This window comes from Heliconius melpomene, chromosome 17 (genome assembly GCF_056956725.1).
Source record: "Heliconius melpomene rosina isolate 202511_hmr_F chromosome 17, ASM5695672v1, whole genome shotgun sequence".
NCBI classification, from domain to species: domain Eukaryota; kingdom Metazoa; phylum Arthropoda; class Insecta; order Lepidoptera; family Nymphalidae; genus Heliconius; species Heliconius melpomene.
The window spans coordinates 14,261,235-14,281,778 of NC_140405.1; the positions used below are offsets into that span (position 1 = coordinate 14,261,235).

The following is a 20,544-nucleotide window of genomic DNA, read 5'->3' on the forward strand; positions in this document are numbered from 1 at the left end:
TGAACAAGGAATATCTTTTTGTTTATAAAAGAAGTGAAGCTACTCAAACACAGTGGCGTAGCTAGGGGGGTGGGGGGTGCGAGCGGTGCGGTCGCACCGGGCATCAAAAGGAAAGGGGCATCAAAGTCGACGATTATTTCTTTTTAAAGGTAGCCAATGTCACATATTAGTATCTGACGCTTGATCTACGTGAGAGTAGAAGACATATTGAATCTGTTTTTTTTAGACCATTTTAAAGGGCATCAAGTCCCCTAGGCAGCACCAGGCAGCAAATACCCTAGCTACGCCACTGCTCAAACACTAGTTATACTTAGCCGAAAGTTATTATTTTCTCTGATACTTAAAATGTGCTTCATGCAAAGTTATTTTTTTAGTTTTTCACTATGTATATATTTATACCATTTGAAAGTATAATTTTATTATTATTAGAAAGTATTATTTTGTTTTATTTTATATAAGTAATAGCCTTAGTAGTAGCTATGTGTATTCCACAAATCAGTTTTCGAAATTCAATAAAAATTCTAATAATAAGTACATATTCATATACTTAGGTACTACCTGAAAATTTGCTTAGATAATATGTACCCTTTTATGTCACGCTGATAAGATAAGAAGAATGTGTTATACGACCACAAAAGACCCTGAAAATGTGTCGGCAAAGGTAGGTGTAATGGACCGCATGGTGGGTTCAATGGTAGTGAATTGGAAGAAGGATCCACTTTCCGCCCGAAATCGAGACATTGAAGATTTTATAATCTCAAGCTCTAAATTCTTTTTTAATGTTGTAAGTTTTATTCCACACTCAGGAGAGAGAAACACTTTTTTAGAAAACTTATACAAATTTAAACACGCGCCTCAAGATTCTTGATTTCCAAATCAAGATTATTAATTCTAATTATTTTCTTCATAAGCGTACGTAATATTAAATATTAATATAAGAAAACCCACGTAACATTCGTGATTTTGTACTTGGAAGACTAACCGTGAGAAATGGCGCGCGGCTTATGAATAATAGATTACAGGTTAAAACCTAGCACGCGATTTGTTTACAATCTTGTATAGGTAAATTATTATAATTGCATTTTTTTTCGCTTCCCGGTGTATATCGTTGGTAAGCAGTTAAAACACTTCTTTCCCTACTTAGACATCGTGTATTGAGTGACGGAACCCCACGCCTTGTCATGCCCCTTTTTGTCTTGTTACCAGAGCGAGGAAATGAAAATAATGAATTCCGCCGCAGCGGGAATCGATCCTAGTACCTCGTGTTCACGACTAAACGATGTGCCGCTGTAACATGACGCCTGAACATATATGTTCAAAGCTCTTAAGCTTTAAACACTGGACTTAATCCAGACACATAAGATGACATTTACTTATAAGTATCATCTTTATAGATAAAAAAGATGAAGAAAATATTTTAAAATATATTTACACTTTGTTCTTGGGTTTAGAGCAATTAACGCAATTTCGACCAATTTTCGAAACATTGTGTTGCATGGCGGAACTCAACACAGTTCTTTACCAACAAGAGGGGAAATGAAAATAACTTAAATAGAATCATTTGAAATGGGCAATGGACGTTCCCGCTACCTACCCTAATGTGTGTGGGATACAGAGTAACGTTATTTATTTTCTTTAGGCTAGTCATGACGCAAGGGCACAAGCGTACGACTGAAAGCGCTACAGTCTACACGATGTGGGTGCGATTTCCACTCGAAGAAATGAAATGTTTAATATTTCGTCGCTCTGATAGCGAGCCGTCACTCAACACGCAACGCCAAAATGGGGACCGGCAGTATCTTAATGGGAACGGAATGTATTAACACTAGGTTCCCAAGTTCCATCTGCCTACCTTGCTATGTGCGGGATGCAGCGTGAAGCGAAAAAACAAACGCTATCCCACTCTACATCCATCATAAAGGTATAATAGGGTAAATTTAAATAAAACCACTTATATAATATATGATAACTATTTAGTAAGTGTATAAACATTACATCAATGACAAAATAAAAAATTTACCTAACACAAATAAAAAATAAAAATATTATAACCTTAAAACATACAACCTCACGCTACACGTATTTTAAATTAATAAAAAAAACCAAATTGAAATATTATTTAAATTTTTTTTATACTTTAAAAAATTTCGCTCTCAATTCGCACTGACGAAATCTATTTACCGTTTTTTTTTTGTTTCTTTCTTTTACACTAAGATCACTTATTACTAATCTTTTACTCTGCGTTTACATTTTGGTTCTGTTTAGTTAAGTAATTTCGCTAATTATTAAAAAAAATGCGGAAAAAAGGTTATTTTTAATTTTATTTACATGATCATGCTAAATACCCGAGATTCTATATTTAAAAAAATGTTTTTTTTAATTTGCAACTAAAAAGACCTAAATGCACGCAGAGTCTTGGACAGGGCAAAGCCCCCTTAGAACTACCTCTCGCTAGGAAATAATTCTAATTTTTACAAATTTCCATACACCCCGAAAAAAAAACCTATTCTATAATATAATGTTACCAGATAGAAAAAGAATCTATTACAACTATTCTCCGTGGTATAAAATTTTATTCTCTTATTATTTTATCGGCGGTGGTCAAACATTTTACCGGCTATAATTTTGCAGATTTCCACCATTTTTTTTTTGTTACATTTACTTTATCTATTATAGATTCACTATTACAAAAAAATAACATTGAATTTTCATAGCACAGATTTTTAAAAAATCTGCAAAACCACAGCAGCTATATAATAAAAGTTTTAAACAAAAAGAAAAACGTACTGGAATCCCACTTTCTTTACAAATTTCCTAAAAAACTGTCGACCACCGCGCCACTAATGCGTCTAAGATTTGTTTACCGCTCGATAAATATTAAAAATTCCTTTATTAACATGAATAAATGCTAATTCAGATGATCGAGGAATTAGTTTTTAGTGAAAAAAACTAAATTCTTTCACACATCCGAACTTAAACGTAAGAAATACCGTTTTGTGTTATCAATAATATTGCACTTATAAAAAATATATAGAAAATTTTAGATTTTCTATATATTTTTTAAATTTTCTATTTATTTTTTTATAAATGCAATATTAGTAAAATGGTGGAAAAAGTTTGTAAAATGGTAAAAAAGGCTCGTAGCCATCTGATAAGTACCTGTTAACTTACTGGTATCCTATAGCTTTCCTATTCATATAAAACAAAAAACTATATTATATAGATCTGTATCAAACTGTATTGACGTTATATGTATAAACTATAAATAATTAAATAATATATTTTAAAATATGTGAGAATTACTTTTTTATTTAAATTATAATTAATTTATTTCAAAAAAATATTTTAACCTGTTACTCGTTTTATTAATTTTTTTACCATTGTACCTCAGATTTAAAAACAAAGTTTTAAAAAAATACTTGTTAACACAAACCGGTACGACGCTCGACGCACCGAAATCTTGTAAATTTGAACTTAAAATAAAAAAATACACATCTAGGAACATTTAGAGCTTAAATCAAAATGTATGCTAAATAATTTATTTAAAATAAAATTATAATAATAAAAAACTTGGAAGATGTAATTAATACAATACCGCTAAAATATCATTTACATTTAATATTTAAGGTGTAATATTTTTTAAATTGAAAGAAAATAGAAGAAAAACATCAATTAAGAAATAAAAAACTGTCAGAAGTTATTTAAAAAAAAATAGCCAGTTTTTTAAAAAATATCACACATTTCATACTATGTATTTTTAAACTTTAATAGACAAATAAACATTTTTTTCTTGTAAAAAAAATAATAATCTGTCATTTTGCCTATTATAGCTCAATAAGATATCTAACGCACGAATATCAACAAAATTCGGTGCGCACCTTAAAACAAATAAAATACAGCATGTTTTAACTGCAATATGCTATTTAAAATATAAATTATTAATTTAAAATTAAATAAAATAATCCAATCCTGATATAATTACATAATACTTTCGTTTAAATAGAAGAAAAATTCATTTCGTTTTTTTTTAAATAATAATAATTATCTGTGGTCCAAAATATTACAGTTAAAACACTTAAAAAAAATAATAATATAGATTAAAAAAAATATAGTATATCCATAAAAGGTCTATGTATAGATACATAATATAATATAATTTATTCGACAACTATATGTGAATATTCCATGGGCATAATGTAAAAGGGTCATTGTTTATTTCATTGCTAAGTGCTGCTGACATACTGTGATGATCATTTTTCAAAACAATAAAATAAAATGCTACATAAATTCTGGCAAAATTTTGAAACATTTTTTTTACAATTAAATTTAATTGATCAACTGAAAAATGGTTTTTTTTAATAAATGTAATATATGTATATATTTTTTTCTTTTTTAAAAATGTATATAATTAATCGATATTTTTTAAAACAAAGGTAACAAATGTACGATTCTTTTTATCTTTTTTGAAAAATGACCAAGGCAAAGTATTCAAAAGGAAACCGGTGCTAGAAATAATTAATAAATAATCGTATTGAAAGCAGAGGAAGAGTTTTTTTACCCATTCAGATCGTTCTATCGCCAATTTGCCTTAAAACGTTGAAATATTCCATTTAAGTAGATTGGTTCAGGTTTTTTTTTAAATAAGTAGATAAATGTGGGTTTTTTTTTTCATTTCATTCAAATAAATTAAATTGAATGCTTTATTTATTATAATAAATTTCAGTATGTAGGTATATTTATATGAAAAAAGAATGTCTTTTTTATTATTTTTAAGCTCGTTTTTCTTTTTTTCATTCTGATATGAATGTGGGGGTTCCACGTCATTTAAATTTTAATGTAGATAAAATAGTCTTGTAATACTCCTTTCTCTTCATCTCCTAAGACGTGAAATATTTTTATTTCAATTCAAATTATCTTTGTAATGCATATAATAATTATAATAATTCATTTTAAGAAAACGTGTGTTATTGAAGAAACTAACTATTCTCAATTTTTTTTAGAAAATCTAAACCAAATGACTTTTTACATAGCCAATAAATGTTCTGTTACAATTAACAGTATTTCTCCTGCACAATACATGACACCCCCAAAAAAACCCAAGCCACATTAAAAAAATAGCAAATTGGCGTCTAGAGGTACAATACTACTATCAAATATTTACTGCATAAAATAATCCGGATGATCTGGATCTTTCTCGAACCGTTTCGCCTCTTCCTGCATGCTCTCTTTAATTTTCAAAATGGCCGCGGACTCAGTTTGATCGTTTTGGTCGCCGCCTGGTCCCCCAAAACCTTTGGGCGATAAATCAAACTTTTGTACACATTACCTATTTGCTCTGTGGTCGGTTGGTGCTTGTTTTATTATCTGTGCGTTTGTGCTATAGTCTGTCAATGACAGAGTATATATAAAAAAGGAATATGATAACGAAAGTCGGTCGTCGCCCTGAAGTTACTCTTTCTAACCTTTTGCGCACTGTATACTCAAGAAGTAAATAATCCAAAAAAAGAAGACTCCAAAGTTAAGTCAAGCTGGATGGCTGCGGAGCCATTTGCAGATAACTTCAGGGAGGCCACGACCCATCGACCGCACTATAACTATGGAAATGCCTGCTGTGATATGCTATCACTTTGTAGCACGAAAATAAAAATTCAAAATCCCATCGCATTTGTTCATTTTTTGTCAAATCGATATCAATAATGTTAAAATTTTGTTTTACCTTAATTCTTCCATTACTATATTCCTTTTTTTGTATTTTTTTTTTTACTTTTTAAAACTATGCATCTATATTTCATTATTTTTTTTCATGTCAATATTTTTGTTACCTATTATAAATAAATTTTGATCTTTTACTTCACATGTGATGTAATAGTGACAAAAAGATATTACTGTATTTTCATCTGTCATTTCAAAAGCTTTGAATGTCAATTATTTTCTTTGCTTTTTTAAAATTCTGTTCAATATATGTTTTAAATTTAGTATTTTTTTTTAAATGTTTTGAAAACATTTTTTGAAAATATTTTTAAATCCTATATTATATTAACAGAACTGATTAAATTTAATTTTCTATTAGTTATCTCTTTATTAATATGTATGTATATATTTTAACAAAAAAATATATTACAAAATTTTGAAATGACAGTGAATGGTATGCGAAACTGAACCAATGGTTTTAATAATAAAACAAATATTCTTTAAGATTGCCATATATTTTAGGAATATTTCTATGTAAGAGAATTAAAGAGATACATTATGTTTTATAATTTGTTAAAGTTAGTTTAGAGTTGTGTTATTATTAAGTCACTTTTATGTCTTTTTTCACTTTTATGTATTTTTACTTTACTGTTTTTTTTTATTATAAAAATATCATTAAAAAAATAGATTTATATTTAATTTTAAAAATAAGGCTTTTACAAAAATTACACATTGGTTCAGTTTCGCATAAAGTGTAATTTTGTTTTTTCTAGTGCATTGTTATTTATTTTATTTACTTTCCTTTCTTTTAATCTGTCATGTTTTGAAATATAGGGAAAACAGTATTAACGGAATGTTCACAGTAAAACAAAAGAAGTAACTTATATTGTTTATTTACAACTTCTTTCAGATATTTAATTTAAAAAAATCAACTTATTTACATCAAGATCATAAGATATTACCAAAAAAAAGAAACAATCACATATTTTTGTCGTTGAACTTCATTTTCCATAGATATATGTAGGTATTTATTAATAATACTCACTTAAGTTGTAATCGCCCATGCCGGAGCCCGAGTCTTCCCGTGGCGTGCCCGGACCTCCGCCCCCAACGCCACCCGGCGATGATTTCATGCCGTCCACACCTCCTAATCCTGCAGATTTTAGGAAAATTAGTAAATTTGCATAGTTTAATATGTGATTTATTAAGATTTTTTTGTATTTTTACAATTATATGCTATGGATATAGAAAAATACCAATTTTTAAAAACGTTCTACAGATCTTTTTTAGTTCAGCCATTAATAAAAAGCTGATATTTTTTATTATTTTACTTTTTTCAAGTAGTACACACACATAATAGTAGGACATGGCAAAAATAACAATAAATCGCACTTATAATTTTAATATCTTAAATTACGCTTTAAAACTAATAAACCTTATATTGAAATAAGTTATTATTCATAAGAAATAACATTTACTTTTTTATAATTTTCTGTTATTCTAATTCAAATCACGTAATCATACAAACTATATCTGAGAAAATAAAAAAAATCACCCTTTTTTATATTCTAATAACATTATCACATTGAAGACAATATCCATACATAAAAGTAAAGTTTCAGCCAATTCAATTATAAAGATAATAGAAATCTTAATCTATTTCTATCAGTGTGATCCAGATGAAAACAATAACAATAATAAAAATGATTATTGTTATTGTTTTCATCTGGATCATTCATAATTGAAAATAGTCGAAATTTTTTTACTGACAAAAATATAAAAATGATAGAATATTGTTAAGTAGTACAGTACAATCTCAATTATCCGGCCTTCAGTTATACGGATTCGCGATTATTCGGACTATCAACCGAGATAATTATTTTATACAATCTACTACTATGACACCTAAGAAAATTTATATTTAAAATCAAAATGTATATAAATTGTATATTGGAAAATGTCAATTTCTTGATAATCGTTGATTTTCGATGAAATGTACTTGTTGATTTTAATAGACGCTACACATGCACAAAACCAGCTTTTCTTTATACATTGTGGTTGTTGTTGTTCTTTAATTATGGCGATCCGAGCGTGCCAGTTCAGCACTAATCACTTCGCCAATGTCACGTTGAATGGAAAACACACAAGGGAGAGTGTACGGTAAAGAGACAATATTACGCAATAGTAGATGCACGTTAAACTCTGGTTTCCCTTCAAAACGCATAAATCTTTCGCCTTTCTTTATACATTCGATTATCCGGATTTTCTATTATCTGAATAACTAACGACAACAATTAGTCCGGTTAATCGAGTTTCTACTGTAATCCAATTGAAAATTGTTATATTAAACAAGAAATAATTTAAGAAATACAAAAACATGAGCCAAAAAATAATACATTATTGTTTTCTTGGCGGCTATAAATATATTTTGTCTACGAAAATTGTCAGAAAACAGTCTATGACACAAAGCTTAAAATGAAGCAAATGTGTATTTTAGTGCGATATTCCGAGCGTTTATAAATATAAATAAAAGTTAAAAGTTAAAGTATAAATGTTACACGTAAAGAAAATATATTTTTTATATCGACAACGTAACATTGGCGAAGTGATTAGTGAACTGAACTATATCTTAGTATTTTAAAAAAAATAAAGCTTTCGGATACTACGGATAGGTTGTGAATTTGATTAATGTGACTGAGGGAATTAAATATATTGATTTTCTTGGTCAGGTGACGAGGCTAGGTGCGTTACGTCACTCATCAAGATTGCACGCAATGCCTTAAGATTTCCACAGAAAGTAAGGAATAGGATGTTCTAACACTTCATGATTCTTCTCACGATTTCTGAAGATTTGTGCACTCAGAACTGAGAAAAATCCCAAATAATACTGTTTATTTAAAAAAATAACTCACCAGAATTCGACGAGTCTTGTGGGCTGGGCATTATAGGCGTGGGAGGGCCAGGGGGCCCATTGGAACCCGGAGGTGCCCCATACGCTCCGGGGGAACCCCCACTATAGTTGAGAGGCGCTGAAGCCGGAGCACCCCCACTACCGCCCGCCCATGCCCCGCGAGGCCCCATACCCATTGGAGGCATACCTGAACGAAATATTTATATGAAAATAAATAAAAAACTTAACAATATGCAAAATTCATTTTCAAGAACATTAACATTTTCTTAAACGTGATGGCTGTTAGATTTTTTAACTTATGAAAAATAAAAAGTAATAAGTAGGATTATTTTTTAAAATTATTTTTGGGTTAATTTGTGTTTTTTATGCTGATACCGAGAGTACATTGAGCGCCCGTCGTATATATTAGAATTCGATATTCATAAATACCACCGTTTTAGTGTGTACAAATAACATTTCTTAACACTCTCAATCAATAGTCTCCACCACTAAAAATAATCTTAACTTTATGGAATAAGACCATAAAACAAAATAACATAAGAAAACTACCTGGCGCTTGAGGCGGCGGGCCCCTCATGCCGGCCGCGTAGGCCCCCGGACTCATGGGGCCCATGCCCGGACGGGGAGGCGTCATTCGAGGACCCCCCAGCATGCCCGCGCCACCACCACCACCGCGCTCTAGTGAATTGCCCATCATGCCTTGACCTGGTTAGAATGGAAAAAGTAGTTTTTTTTTTTTAACAGTAATTCGCCCGCTCAAACTTATTATTATATATAGACAATTTATACAAAACTTCTTCTTTCTATAAATCATAGCCTATGTGTTATTCTAATATATATTAGCGATATTAAGCAATATTACTCAAAAGTTTAATCTAAATCTGTTCAAAAGTTTCTGCATGAATGGAACTAACATCCATCCTCATAAATTTCCCCATCACATCACCCTGCACAAGAAAAAAATGTTAAGCTCTACATTACCACTTTGGATGAATGAAATATATAATATTTTCATTTCTTTGCTCTAATAACAAGTCAAAATGCAAAACGTAACTTCCTTCCACCACTCAATACACAATGCCTCCAATATTTGACAGAAAATGGGGAACATATAAACAAGGTTTTCAGGTTCCCTCTGCCTATACGCTATATGTGGGAAATTTATAAAAATTTCCCTAGAGATGCTAGCAACAAAAAATAAGTTGTAACATGCAAATAAGAATTTTACCATATTTGGCAATAGTCATTACTGTTTGCTTCGACAGTAAACTAAAACAAGAGATGTGGGTTCGAGTCCCATCACATAAAAATATAAATATTACAAATTTTTATTTCATAGTTTGTAGCAATTTCGTTTTTATCATAATTATTGTTTTACTATAAAAATAACTGATAAAAAAAAAATTTTTTGCGGTTAGATATGTCAATTTGTCTAAACATTATGAAATATTATAGTTAAGAATTTACTAATTGCACTTTAAAATTTATGTCACTCATAAATTTTTTAAGTATCAAAAATGAATATTTCAAAAACACATTTTTTTTTTATAATAATTATGACTAATATTATAACGTTGAGGAGTTTGTTTGGTACTCTTTCTTTAGCTAATCTCAGGAACCACAAGTAAGAAAATATATATTTTATTAGATCATTTATTGAGGAAACAATAAATTAAACCCAGTGTACCTAGTCAGTTACCTCACACTTAGAATTTGTCACATGCTATATACAACAAAGATTTTTTTTAATTTTGTGAAGTTAGTTATAGAATAATAAATTTATCAAAAACAAAGCAAAAATAATACCTGGCGGCCCATTAAAATCGTTGCCCATGCCCATCCTTACTGCTGATCTGGGGCCACCTGAGTACCAAGGTCCTATAAATGGCTGGCCAGTGCCCATTAACTGTGGTTGAGGTCCGTGAGGTGAAGGTTGTGACCCAGGATGTGGAGCTGGTGGAGACGGCCGGAGTGAAGAGTTGGGAAAGAAACCTGGGGGTATACCGCCTCCGCCCATACCTAGAATCAAGGTTTCGAAGATTACTAGTTATGGTAAGTAGTATTATATTGTACTATTATAAATATAGTATAAAATTGTTTAAATTAAAATAAAAATAAATTATTAGATTTACTGTATCCATATAATCATAGGTTAGGTAAAGTCATGTTGAGTGGTAGAACACTGACACAACTGCCACATTTACTGTCAGACGCTGTTCTGTCACACCATGAAGGCTTCAATTTTTTTTTCATTAATATTATTTAAAAAAGAAAACTTTCATTGCAGTAAATTATATCTGTATTTCATATATATTGCTTCCAAAGGCAATATTAGTAAGCAATTATTAGTGTTAATGCTAACACTTTCACTTATATACAATAAATATTCATATTTCAATTTGACGGCTAGCCTTGTAAAAAACACATTAAATAAACAAAAATGTACATAATTATGTTGTTATAAAAATCATTTTGCCAAAACAAAATTAAAATAAGTTTTAAGAGATTGTAACTGATAAATTATTTAGACTACAGAAACACAGTTAGGCCTCATTCTTGCATACACTACAATATTTACACAAAAAGATAAGAACCAATGCCCTAGAAAGTTGGCTATCCTACTAGAAATAGCAATTTTATGTTGTTTTAAATATAAAAAAGCGGTCGTACCATCGTTTGGAGGCGCTGGGCCGGCGTTGTGGCCGATCCCATTGACACCATACCCGGAATTAACGAAACCATAATCATGAAACGCTTTAGCCTCTGACGAGTGTTCGCATGTGTCGCGTCTCTCAGGCGCGGCGCAGTACAGGTCCCAGAAAACACACCACCACGAGTGCAAGAACCCGGGCGGTTCGCCAAGTGTTATGTTCTTCTCCCATCTAATCTCCGAAAGGAAAGTCTGCGCTGCTTTCTGAGCACCGACATGTAGTAAGTATTCGTAGACATATAGTGCCAACTTCTCGCGGGCCTGGGCGTCCGATGGTACCGCTGAGCCTTTGCCCTTGGCATACATATCGACTGGAAGCCGACGTTTATGTTAAAATTGTTTATTATTTACATTAACGCTTTATATCAATAAATTCAACTTCACAAAATGTCATTGATCGATGGCGACATTTGGCGTCTGTGGCATAGAGTTTGGATTGTTCTCTATTGCATGTAGAGCGCTTCGTTTGAATTGTCACTTTCGTGTGCTTATGTTATGTAGATTATAAAATCGCTTTTACGCCACAGAAAACAAATTTTCTTTCTTTATACATTTAGAGCAAGAAAATCATTGCAGTTTCGATTTAATTTGAAATCATTTTACAAATTAAAGTTCTATTATCAATATATGTTAATATTTTATACCATAATAATAAAGAACTTCTTTAAAAGAAGTTCTTTCTTAAATAAAGTAAAAGGTTGATCTAAATAAAGCTAAACGTTTGAACTATATTAAAATCAATCAATAGCAATCAATATTGTTTAATAATTACATTTACAAACTAAATAAATATTAAAAAATCAATCCTTATCCACATTAAACACGAATAACAATTGTTAAACACAGTACCTATTAATTACACGTACATAATTACTAAAACAATTTCCAAATAAAGAAATATGAAAAGTAATTAAAAACAAAAACTATTAACGAACAAATTTTTATATTATATAAATAAATAACTTTACCATTTATTTGCCCTTATAAAATAAAATAAGCTACAAAAAACGAAAATGCACTATGCCGTAGAAAACGTATAATCTAGACATATTGTATTGTCTATTCCTCCTTCCTTTCCTTGCGACCGTGTCACCGCGTGGTTCGCAAACGCTAACCAAATATACGGTTACGCATAAAAATATAATAAAATGGCTATAAGACCGGTATACAGACCGCAAATCGTCAAAAAGAGGACGAAAAGATTCATCAGACACCAATCTGATAGATATGATAAACTTAAACGCAACTGGCGTAAACCTAGAGGTATGTATCAATAATTACGTGTCTATACATTTATTTTTAAAGTTACCCAAGTAAGTGAAGTATTATTATAATTTCATTAAAGTTACATCTTTAACTTCTTCGGACTTTCTTGATTTTTTTATGTAAAAACAAAACAAACTGTTTTCGTATTATAGGTTATAATGTCAGTGTGATTTCCAATGTGTGCTTTAAAATGTCTAATAACAATCTTTTAGAGTTAGAGATAAATATTCTATATCGATTTATTTGAATAGCCTTCAAAATATGGAAAGCTTGCCTCTATCTAAATACAAAAAATAAACAACAAAAATTAAAAAAAATTAAACGAAAATGTAAGATATTTAATGGAAATAAAGATTTAAATATGGTTGAAATTAAATACTTTTTGTAATATTTGCAAGGGCACTCTGTGTTAAACATGTATTAACATTTTAATCACAATTTGTTACCTTGCTATATAATTTTTTTCTATACCCTATTCTGAATAACCAAATCTAGTTATTTAGTCATAATAGAAAATACATTTAAAAAGTACCTTAATGATAATTTTTGAGCCTTTTTTGTGTTTTGTGTGAAGGTTCTTTTTAACATCACATGTTTTGTAGGCTATAAAAATAGTAATATGACACATGTTACTCTCATTGGAAGACAATAAATATTAATGTATATTTTTAGTATAAACATTGCTTTTTATAATGTGCTAGCTAGTGCTGTGTGGGAACACATAGCAGCTGAATAATCGAATAATTAATCAACTTGCATAATTTGTATTCTAGGTATTGACAACAGAGTGCGCAGGCGTTTCAAGGGTCAGTACTTGATGCCCAGCATTGGTTACGGATCAAATAAGAAGACCCGTCACATGCTGCCCAATGGCTTCCGTAAGGTGAGACAAATTGACAGGATTTTCAGCAAAACACACTAGTGTTAAACCATACCATTCTCTACTATCTTAACTCTTAACTTAACTTAGTAATGACTAGTCTTTGTTTGCAATTTTATTTCGTTAGACTTTTAGATATAAATAAAGAAACCTATTGCCATTCCTGCAGGAATTTTGAGAAATCTTTCTTTTAGTCCAGTTTCTTAGTCCCATAGTTTTGTGGGTATTAAGTATTTCATTTCCCTGCATGAAAATCAAATCCACAACCTGTCGCGTTTACAAACTCACGATGGTGCCCATATGTCAAAACTGGACCCTGCGTACACTTTACATGTGATTAAACAAAAGCAAAAAATTGCAATAGCTGTTAACATAATAAAATATTTTAAATATTTTTTGGGTGTTTTATTACTAAAAACTGATTGGCAAAGGCACTCTGTGGTAATGTCTCTATACGTTATTTACAATTTGTTACTTTGCTATAATAAATCTGCCTTCCTATTCCTAGTTGTGAAGTTATTGCAACTAGATCATACTGGCAGAAACAATTTATATTGATACTAAAGCTGGTGGGCTCCAATTCACTTAGGGGAATGATAATTTTTACTGAGTTATTATATGAGTATTGTTAGTGAGTGTTCAAACAAACAAACTCTTCTATTCCATTAATATGGAATGAAAGTTGAATTAATACATTATTATAACCCAAGCTCTACTCTTCCATCTTCCAGGTCCTTGTCCACAATGTAAAGGAACTGGAGATCCTTATGATGCAGAACAGGAAGTATTGCGCGGAGATCGCCCACGGAGTGTCATCTAAGAAACGCAAGAGCATTGTAGAGAGGGCCCAGCAGCTCAGCATTAGGGTGACCAACGCCGCTGCTCGTCTCCGCAGCCAGGAGAATGAATAAATATAAGAATAAATTTATAAAAAAGATAGTGTGTTTTATTTTTACATTGTTTTTTTTGTCAATATATTTTAGTCTTGATGCTGTTATTGGTGTCACGCTTTTTCTACCTGTTGTTAATCCCTTATTTTGTTGCCAGTGCGTGTCTGCTTCACGCTTTATCCCGCATATATATGCGTGCGCTGGCTAATAGGTTGGGCGTGAAGTACCTGATGTTAAGGCCATTTTCCATTTACTGCCTATTGATGCATTGTGTTAGTTACGTAAAGGAAATCAAAGCAGCGGTTTTTCTTTCTATCGTACAAGTTTTTTCTCAAAGGAATCTTTTCGCTTCCACAGGTGCCAACTACCAGGGCCCCATAACTAGCCAAGGAACTAAGAAAGGATTAGAGCAACAGGTGGGCTCGATTCCCACTCGAATAAATGAAATATTTGATATAGATATTCATTTCTTCACTCTGGTAAAGGTGCAAAACGAAGCGGTTAGTTCTGCAACTCAACACGCATGCTTCCCACTTGTAGAATATCCTGTCAAGACATTCGGATACCCACTTTCCATCTAGTTTCCGTGACATTGCGAATTGAGTGTCTTAGCTCAACGCCGCCTTATCTACCAGAGCAGGGAAAAGAAATATCATTCTTTCCTAAGAGTGAGAATTTAACCCACACCCACCCCATTTATACCTACGTATTTATACGTATTATATTTATTTATACGTGTGTATTTATGCAATTTTTATACAGATTGGCTCAAAAACCAGGATTTACAAAGCAATTGTACGCGTGACGGTGGTCGCGTGTTCTCGAATCGTTCGTCGTTACCAACTACTGTCATGGCAAAGGATGGCATTATGCTGTACACCGGCATAACAAAATAAATGAACCGAATTAAATGAAATAACCGATTAAATCAAAGAGGATCACATGTTGAAATCACATCTTTAAAATTTAAAAGAATTTAGTTAATTTTGATTTTAATTTACTTTTTATTGTAATTGAAGTCACAACCAACTGGACGTGTGTCCAGTCCTACTTGTTAATTGCATCAAGATGACTTCTCTTTAGTATTTGGATTTAGAAATTGTTACACGTTTGTAAATCCAAATTTATGAAATATAGTCTTAGTTAGATATATAAATAAAAAATTAATAAATGTTTATATCCAAAAGAACGCAGCCGGTAGGATTCGAACCTACGCTCCCAGAGGGAATCTGATTTCGAGTCAGACGCCTTAACCACTCGGCCACGACTGCTGTGAAACTCAGTGCAAAAAAGGAAAAACATACTTAACTTTATAGAAAATTGAAATAAATTATTAATTTACAAAACTACCTAATATATAAACATACTCTAGTACTATCAGATCGAGAAAAGTCTACAAATTTTATTTTTTTTGTCTACAAAGATTAGTCTACATTTCGAACTATTAGTTTCTGAGATCAGAACATATATCAGCATAAATAAATATATTTTTCCTTTTATATTACAATTGGATAACAACATCCAAATATGGCAGATCATTGGCAAACGTTCTGGTTATGATTTTATTTTTTACGATGCACGCGCCCGTACCAAGTACGGCTTGTTAGGACTTCTCTACAGGGTGTTCACTAATGTTCCAATCCAAGAACCAAAAATATTTATTAAACAGATGATCGAATCCCGCTACGTTTAGGTAAACACCAACTAACATTTTTGTAGAATGTCAAATCATTCCCTTTTTCACTTGTCTCCCAGTCCAGTTCAGAAATAGCATTTAGGGTGGAAGAAGTTTCCCCACATATACCTACCAGAGTAAGCAGAGGGAACTTCATGTTCGCATTTTCTGCTCATTTCGAGACATTGCGTGTTGAGTGGCGCTACTCAACGCCGCCCTCTGTCTACCAGAGCGGGAAATAAAAATAATTAAAATATAATTAATTCCACGAGTGAAAGACGAAATCACAATCTGATACACTAATAAAGTTATAGTCAAACAATAAAAAAATATAATCAACCTGTGTAACAAAATTTAGTCTCGATACGAAATTGCAGATGCCATATTGTAGCCATTATTTGGTCCGCAAACACGAACTTAGTTTTGTCAATAATTTAGTTTCTAGACACTCTTTTTTCTTAGGTAAGTATTGTCTTTGATCATTTTAATGCTCTTTACCAATATAATATAAATTAGATAAAAAATCTGACTTAAGACACATACTTAAACCTAGAACAGAAACACCAAGTGTCAAGACATTACGTTCTGCACTTTTTATCTAAAAATAAGGTGTGTTTAGCGGTGGAGCCTCACGACGCACTTTATAAAAGCGTAAATAATATAAATTGAACTGTCAACCAGTGTTCAACCGAAAACATCGTAGAATTTTTGTCGTTGTATTAGTTATACAAATATTTTTCATTATATTTGTTTCTTCTACATGCGTAGATTTTCGAACAACTAGGAAAGAAGAAGATAATTTTAAAATATGTCTTTGAAGATATTAAGCTCAGCATCCCAGAAGCCACGTAATTTGCACAGTGTGAGATTCTCCAGCGATGACATGCCGAAATTTAAGTCTTTGGTAAGTTTTTGAATTTTAGATAATAATTATTATGTAGGTACCTACCTAATTATGCGTCTCAAGCGCGTCTACAAGAACTTAGAAATTACAAATACAGGAATTCTTTTCCAGGATTCTCCCGAAGGCAACGGCCCGTTCACAGCCCATTCATTGCTGAGCGTGGACTCTGGTGCTCCCAGTCCTGACTACGTATTCCAGCCGGCAGCCCAGCGATATCGGTTAAATGAACAAAGTAAGTCCGGCACAGGACAGGACCCTAAAAAGGTCCCACAACTTTGTCCGGGGCCATTGGACTCTCTTGCACACTATTTTTCAATGTCTTATCACAATTTCACTCAATGCCAACCAAATCAATTAAACATTTTTTAAAAAATAAAATGTTCATTGACCAGGAATCAAACTCCTCACTGCCATCAATCAAATAGTACAACAACGTGCTGAGCTGGAAACGAACAGATCTACTTTGTCGAGTATGTTGGAGGAATTGAGAAGAAAACTGAAACGGAGGGTCGAAGAATGTCACTTGGATAAAAAAGAAAAAATGAAAGTACGAGAAAATACTTTAAATTGAATTGATAGATATATAATTAGATATTGGCGCAACGGTACAGCGTCTAACTGTATCTATAGGTACTTTATGAATTTGGGTTAGTGTGCTATTTTCAGGAAACTGATAAGTTATTACATTTATTTCTTCGCTCTGGTAACAAGACAAGCGCGGCATTGAGTTTCACCATAAACTGTGCTCAACTTAGAAAAGTCTAACTAATTCGACGAATTCTTAGTGACAAACAAAACTGACATACCTATTATATAGGTATATATATAATATCTTTACAATAAACATTGATTAGGTTTTTACTAAATAGCAATTCCAGTTAATGAAATTGAAAAATAATGCAATCTGCTAATAATGAAAACTACCTATAGAACCTTTTAATTCCGCGCCATCTTGTCATTGTGCTATGTACCTAAGCCACTGTAGATCCGGCCCATATTTTAAAACAGGCTTTAAAGCAAGCTAATCAAAGATTGGAACGAGAGAAGTTCAACATCGTAACAGAGATAGAGCATTTAAAGAGGCATTTAGAAAAGGAGGAAGCCCACCATTTGCAACACGCGAGAGCTGCAGTAGCACAGGTAACTACTCTAGAGAACTTGACTAACCTACAGCAAACCTGTGGTCAAAGTTATCTTTGCCATTTTGAAAATATCATGATAGGCACATGTGGCCGCCGTGGCACCGCATAGTGGAATTTCCACTCGGGAAATGAATTAATTTCATTTACTCGCTCTGGTAACATGAATATAGCGCGGCGTTGAATTCCGCTACTTAAAGCGAACTATTTCTAACATTGGGCGAAAAACTGTTAGCTCCATTATACCTTAGGTACTATATAACGCGTGCGAGATATAACGTCAATATTACTGTTTTATATCTGAAATATTATAATTTCTAAATACGTGTACATGACTTCAGGCCATACAAGGCGTAACAAAGGCTACAACGGATCACCTGTTCACGCCGTGCTCAGTCGCAGAACTGCCCAACATTGTGAGCAGGAACGTAGCGAAAAATGCGCCTTCCAGAATTGTAAGTGTTGTTATGTATATATGTATATCTTATAATGAGACATACGAAAAAAAAAAATATTTAATATTTTCAATTTCTTAGCTCTGGTATCAAGGCATAGTGCGGTTTTAAGTTCCGCCATCCGCAATGCCTCCAGAATTCTGTGAAAATTGGGAAACGGAAGTGTCCTTAACGAGAATGGAGTGTCTTAACACTAGGTTCACAGGTTCCCACTGCCTACTGTATGATACAGCATGAAGCTAAGAAAAGATAGTTAAAAAATATATTGAAGCGTAACTGTCGCCCTTTCCTTTATTCCTAAAATGGAAAACCCACTGCTGAATGTTAATACTCGACCATATTACATTAGTAGGTGATAGGTAAACATGCTGCAGGATTGGAACAGTGTCGACAATTGGAATACGGTACATGTTACCTACTACTCTTATACAAAACGTTAGTCATATAATTTGAAGGCATAACTACTGTATATTTTCTAACTATATAAATAGTTGGGTAATAAGTTGCAACAAGGTATAAGAATTTCGACGTAGCTCGATGAGAACGTATGGCTTAGTTGGACAGAGCGCCTGGACGGTTTACAAAGAGACGCAGGTTCATCCCACAACGTTCAAATTTCTATACGTTTTCTTAATAAGTATTCCGCACAAATATTGGTTATTAGGTGTTAGGCGTTCTTGACAGACAGATGGACAAGAAGTGACTTATAAGGATTTCTTCTTTCCTTCAGAGGTAAGAAACATTAAAAATTACAAATTATATTTTTATATATATTCTATTTTTTTCCTAAAAAAGGCAGACAATAAGCTGGCAGCCGCGCGTCTCATGCGCGACATCGCAGAGCTGAGGCAACGAGTGGCGCAAGTCGAGGCCAGACTTGCTAACGAACTTAAGGTGAGAAATCAGAATTATTGATTTAATAATTGTGTGGGTTCGATTCTCACTCGAGGAAATTAAATATTTATTACTTTTCTTTCCTCGCTCTGGTCACGTGGCAAAGCGTGGCGTTGAGTTCCGCCACTCAATTCCCAATGCCTTCAGAATTTGGCGTGAGGAACTGTAATATCTTAATGAGAATGAAGTGTCTCGACACTAGGTTCCCAGGTTCCATCTGCCTACTCTGTTGTGTGATGGGAAGTTGGCAAAAAATCTGATTTGATGACCGCTACACTAAACCACTCAAAGATATTAAAATAATTAAACAGTCTATTTCTAGCGTAAACGGCAGGCTGAGATCGACATTGTGCGATTAAGGAAGGAGTTGTCTTCCACAAAAAGTTGTGTCGCATCACTACGCATAGGAAACATTGCACCAAGGAAACCTTGTGCTAAGTTCGCTTAGAGATAGACAAGAGAGAGCGGAGAAATGAAAAAGGAAAAGAATTGTTTTGTGGTACAGTTGGGATTCTTCTAAATTTTGGTTATGGGACAATATCTAAATAATAATAATAATATGGGAAGAAGCTTGCGCCTATATAATAAAATATAGTACGGTAGACGATTCGTGGCCGCCCTATTAAATTAAATTTATTTAAATTTAATTTTAGGATACCTCTTATCTATATACATAAAATCGAAAGGTCACTCACTCATCACGAAATCTCAGAAACTGCATGTGCTAGGAATCTCAAATTTTGCATAGGAGTTACTTACTTATAGGACGTAGGTGCTCGCTAAGACGGGAATTTGCAATATTCGATTTCTAAGGGGTTGTTTTTGGGATCGAAACTTTGTATGAAACGTCGTTACTACAAATGCTAGGAGTCTCAAATTTTGCATAGACGTCACTAGGACGTAGTCAGAAATTAATAATAACATAGTTCACGCGGGTGAAACCGCGAGCGGGCCGCTAGTTTTTAATATTTTCTTGTTGAATGAACTATGTGCAAAAGTTTAGTAGAATCCTAAACTAAGGGCGGCCACGACTCGTTGGCGGTACTATATGTCATTTAAAGTCTTTTAATGAAATCTTCATAGTTCAAAACAATACAACATAGCGTCCGGGGAAAAGCGAACCACAGAC

The 20,544-nt window shown here is 32.5% G+C and overlaps 3 protein-coding genes and 2 non-coding genes across 6 annotated transcripts; 3 read left to right on the forward strand and 2 right to left on the reverse strand.

The window, feature by feature from the left end:
- Window positions 1–1,956: 1,956 nt before the first annotated feature.
- On the reverse strand, window positions 1,957–11,783 carry Ssdp (Sequence-specific single-stranded DNA-binding protein). 2 transcript variants are annotated; one of them, XM_085199862.1, is made up of 6 exons: window positions 11,273–11,783; window positions 10,409–10,621; window positions 9,152–9,307; window positions 8,604–8,789; window positions 6,737–6,844; window positions 1,957–5,291 (listed from the first exon to the last, which is right to left on the reverse strand). In XM_085199862.1, exons 1-6 carry the CDS (start codon window positions 11,616–11,618, stop codon window positions 5,158–5,160), a joined length of 1,143 nt encoding a protein of 380 aa, XP_085055988.1. In that variant the 5' UTR covers window positions 11,619–11,783; the 3' UTR covers window positions 1,957–5,157. The 2 variants fall into 2 exon arrangements, with proteins under 2 accessions (XP_085055988.1, XP_085055989.1); XM_085199863.1 differs by having other exon boundaries at window positions 5,245–5,310.
- Window positions 11,784–12,369: 586 nt separating this feature from the next.
- RpL32 (Ribosomal protein L32) lies at window positions 12,370–14,395 on the forward strand. The gene is made up of 3 exons (XM_085200573.1): window positions 12,370–12,575; window positions 13,352–13,461; window positions 14,190–14,395. The coding sequence occupies exons 1-3, from the start codon at window positions 12,461–12,463 to the stop codon at window positions 14,367–14,369; spliced, it is 405 nt and encodes a 134-aa protein (XP_085056699.1). The 5' UTR covers window positions 12,370–12,460; the 3' UTR covers window positions 14,370–14,395.
- On the forward strand, window positions 12,971–13,102 carry LOC146530490 (small nucleolar RNA psi18S-841/snoR66). Its single transcript, XR_014878976.1, has one exon. It is a non-coding gene; the product is annotated as a small nucleolar RNA psi18S-841/snoR66 (small nucleolar RNA).
- Window positions 14,396–15,537: 1,142 nt separating the features above from the next.
- TRNAS-CGA (transfer RNA serine (anticodon CGA)) lies at window positions 15,538–15,619 on the reverse strand. The gene has a single exon. It is a non-coding gene; the product is annotated as a tRNA-Ser (tRNA).
- LOC146530492 (uncharacterized) lies at window positions 15,587–20,167 on the forward strand. Its single transcript, XM_085200630.1, has 7 exons — window positions 15,587–16,927; window positions 17,039–17,159; window positions 17,320–17,474; window positions 17,936–18,067; window positions 18,408–18,521; window positions 19,317–19,415; window positions 19,738–20,167. The coding sequence occupies exons 1-7, from the start codon at window positions 16,832–16,834 to the stop codon at window positions 19,861–19,863; spliced, it is 843 nt and encodes a 280-aa protein (XP_085056756.1). The 5' UTR covers window positions 15,587–16,831; the 3' UTR covers window positions 19,864–20,167.
- Window positions 20,168–20,544: the final 377 nt, after the last annotated feature.

Excerpts from the sequence above, each read along its gene's own strand:
- Ssdp (XM_085199862.1), bottom strand. The coding sequence starts at position 11,618 with ATGTATGCCAAGGGCAAAGGCTCAGCGGTACCATCGGACGCCCAGGCC. Across the intron at positions 10,622-11,272 it reads CCCAGCGCCTCCAAACGATG|GTATGGGCGGAGGCGGTATA; the intron begins GTACGACCGCTT and ends CCTTGATTCTAG. Across the intron at positions 5,292-6,736 it reads CATGGGCGATTACAACTTAA|GTTTTGGGGGACCAGGCGGC; the intron begins GTGAGTATTATT and ends TATCGCCCAAAG.
- RpL32 (XM_085200573.1), top strand. The coding sequence starts at position 12,461 with ATGGCTATAAGACCGGTATACAGACCGCAAATCGTCAAAAAGAGGACG. Across the intron at positions 12,576-13,351 it reads CAACTGGCGTAAACCTAGAG|GTATTGACAACAGAGTGCGC; the intron begins GTATGTATCAAT and ends TTTGTATTCTAG. Across the intron at positions 13,462-14,189 it reads TGCCCAATGGCTTCCGTAAG|GTCCTTGTCCACAATGTAAA; the intron begins GTGAGACAAATT and ends TCCATCTTCCAG.
- LOC146530492 (XM_085200630.1), top strand. The coding sequence starts at position 16,832 with ATGTCTTTGAAGATATTAAGCTCAGCATCCCAGAAGCCACGTAATTTG. Across the intron at positions 18,068-18,407 it reads CGAGAGCTGCAGTAGCACAG|GCCATACAAGGCGTAACAAA; the intron begins GTAACTACTCTA and ends ACATGACTTCAG. Across the intron at positions 19,416-19,737 it reads GACTTGCTAACGAACTTAAG|CGTAAACGGCAGGCTGAGAT; the intron begins GTGAGAAATCAG and ends GTCTATTTCTAG.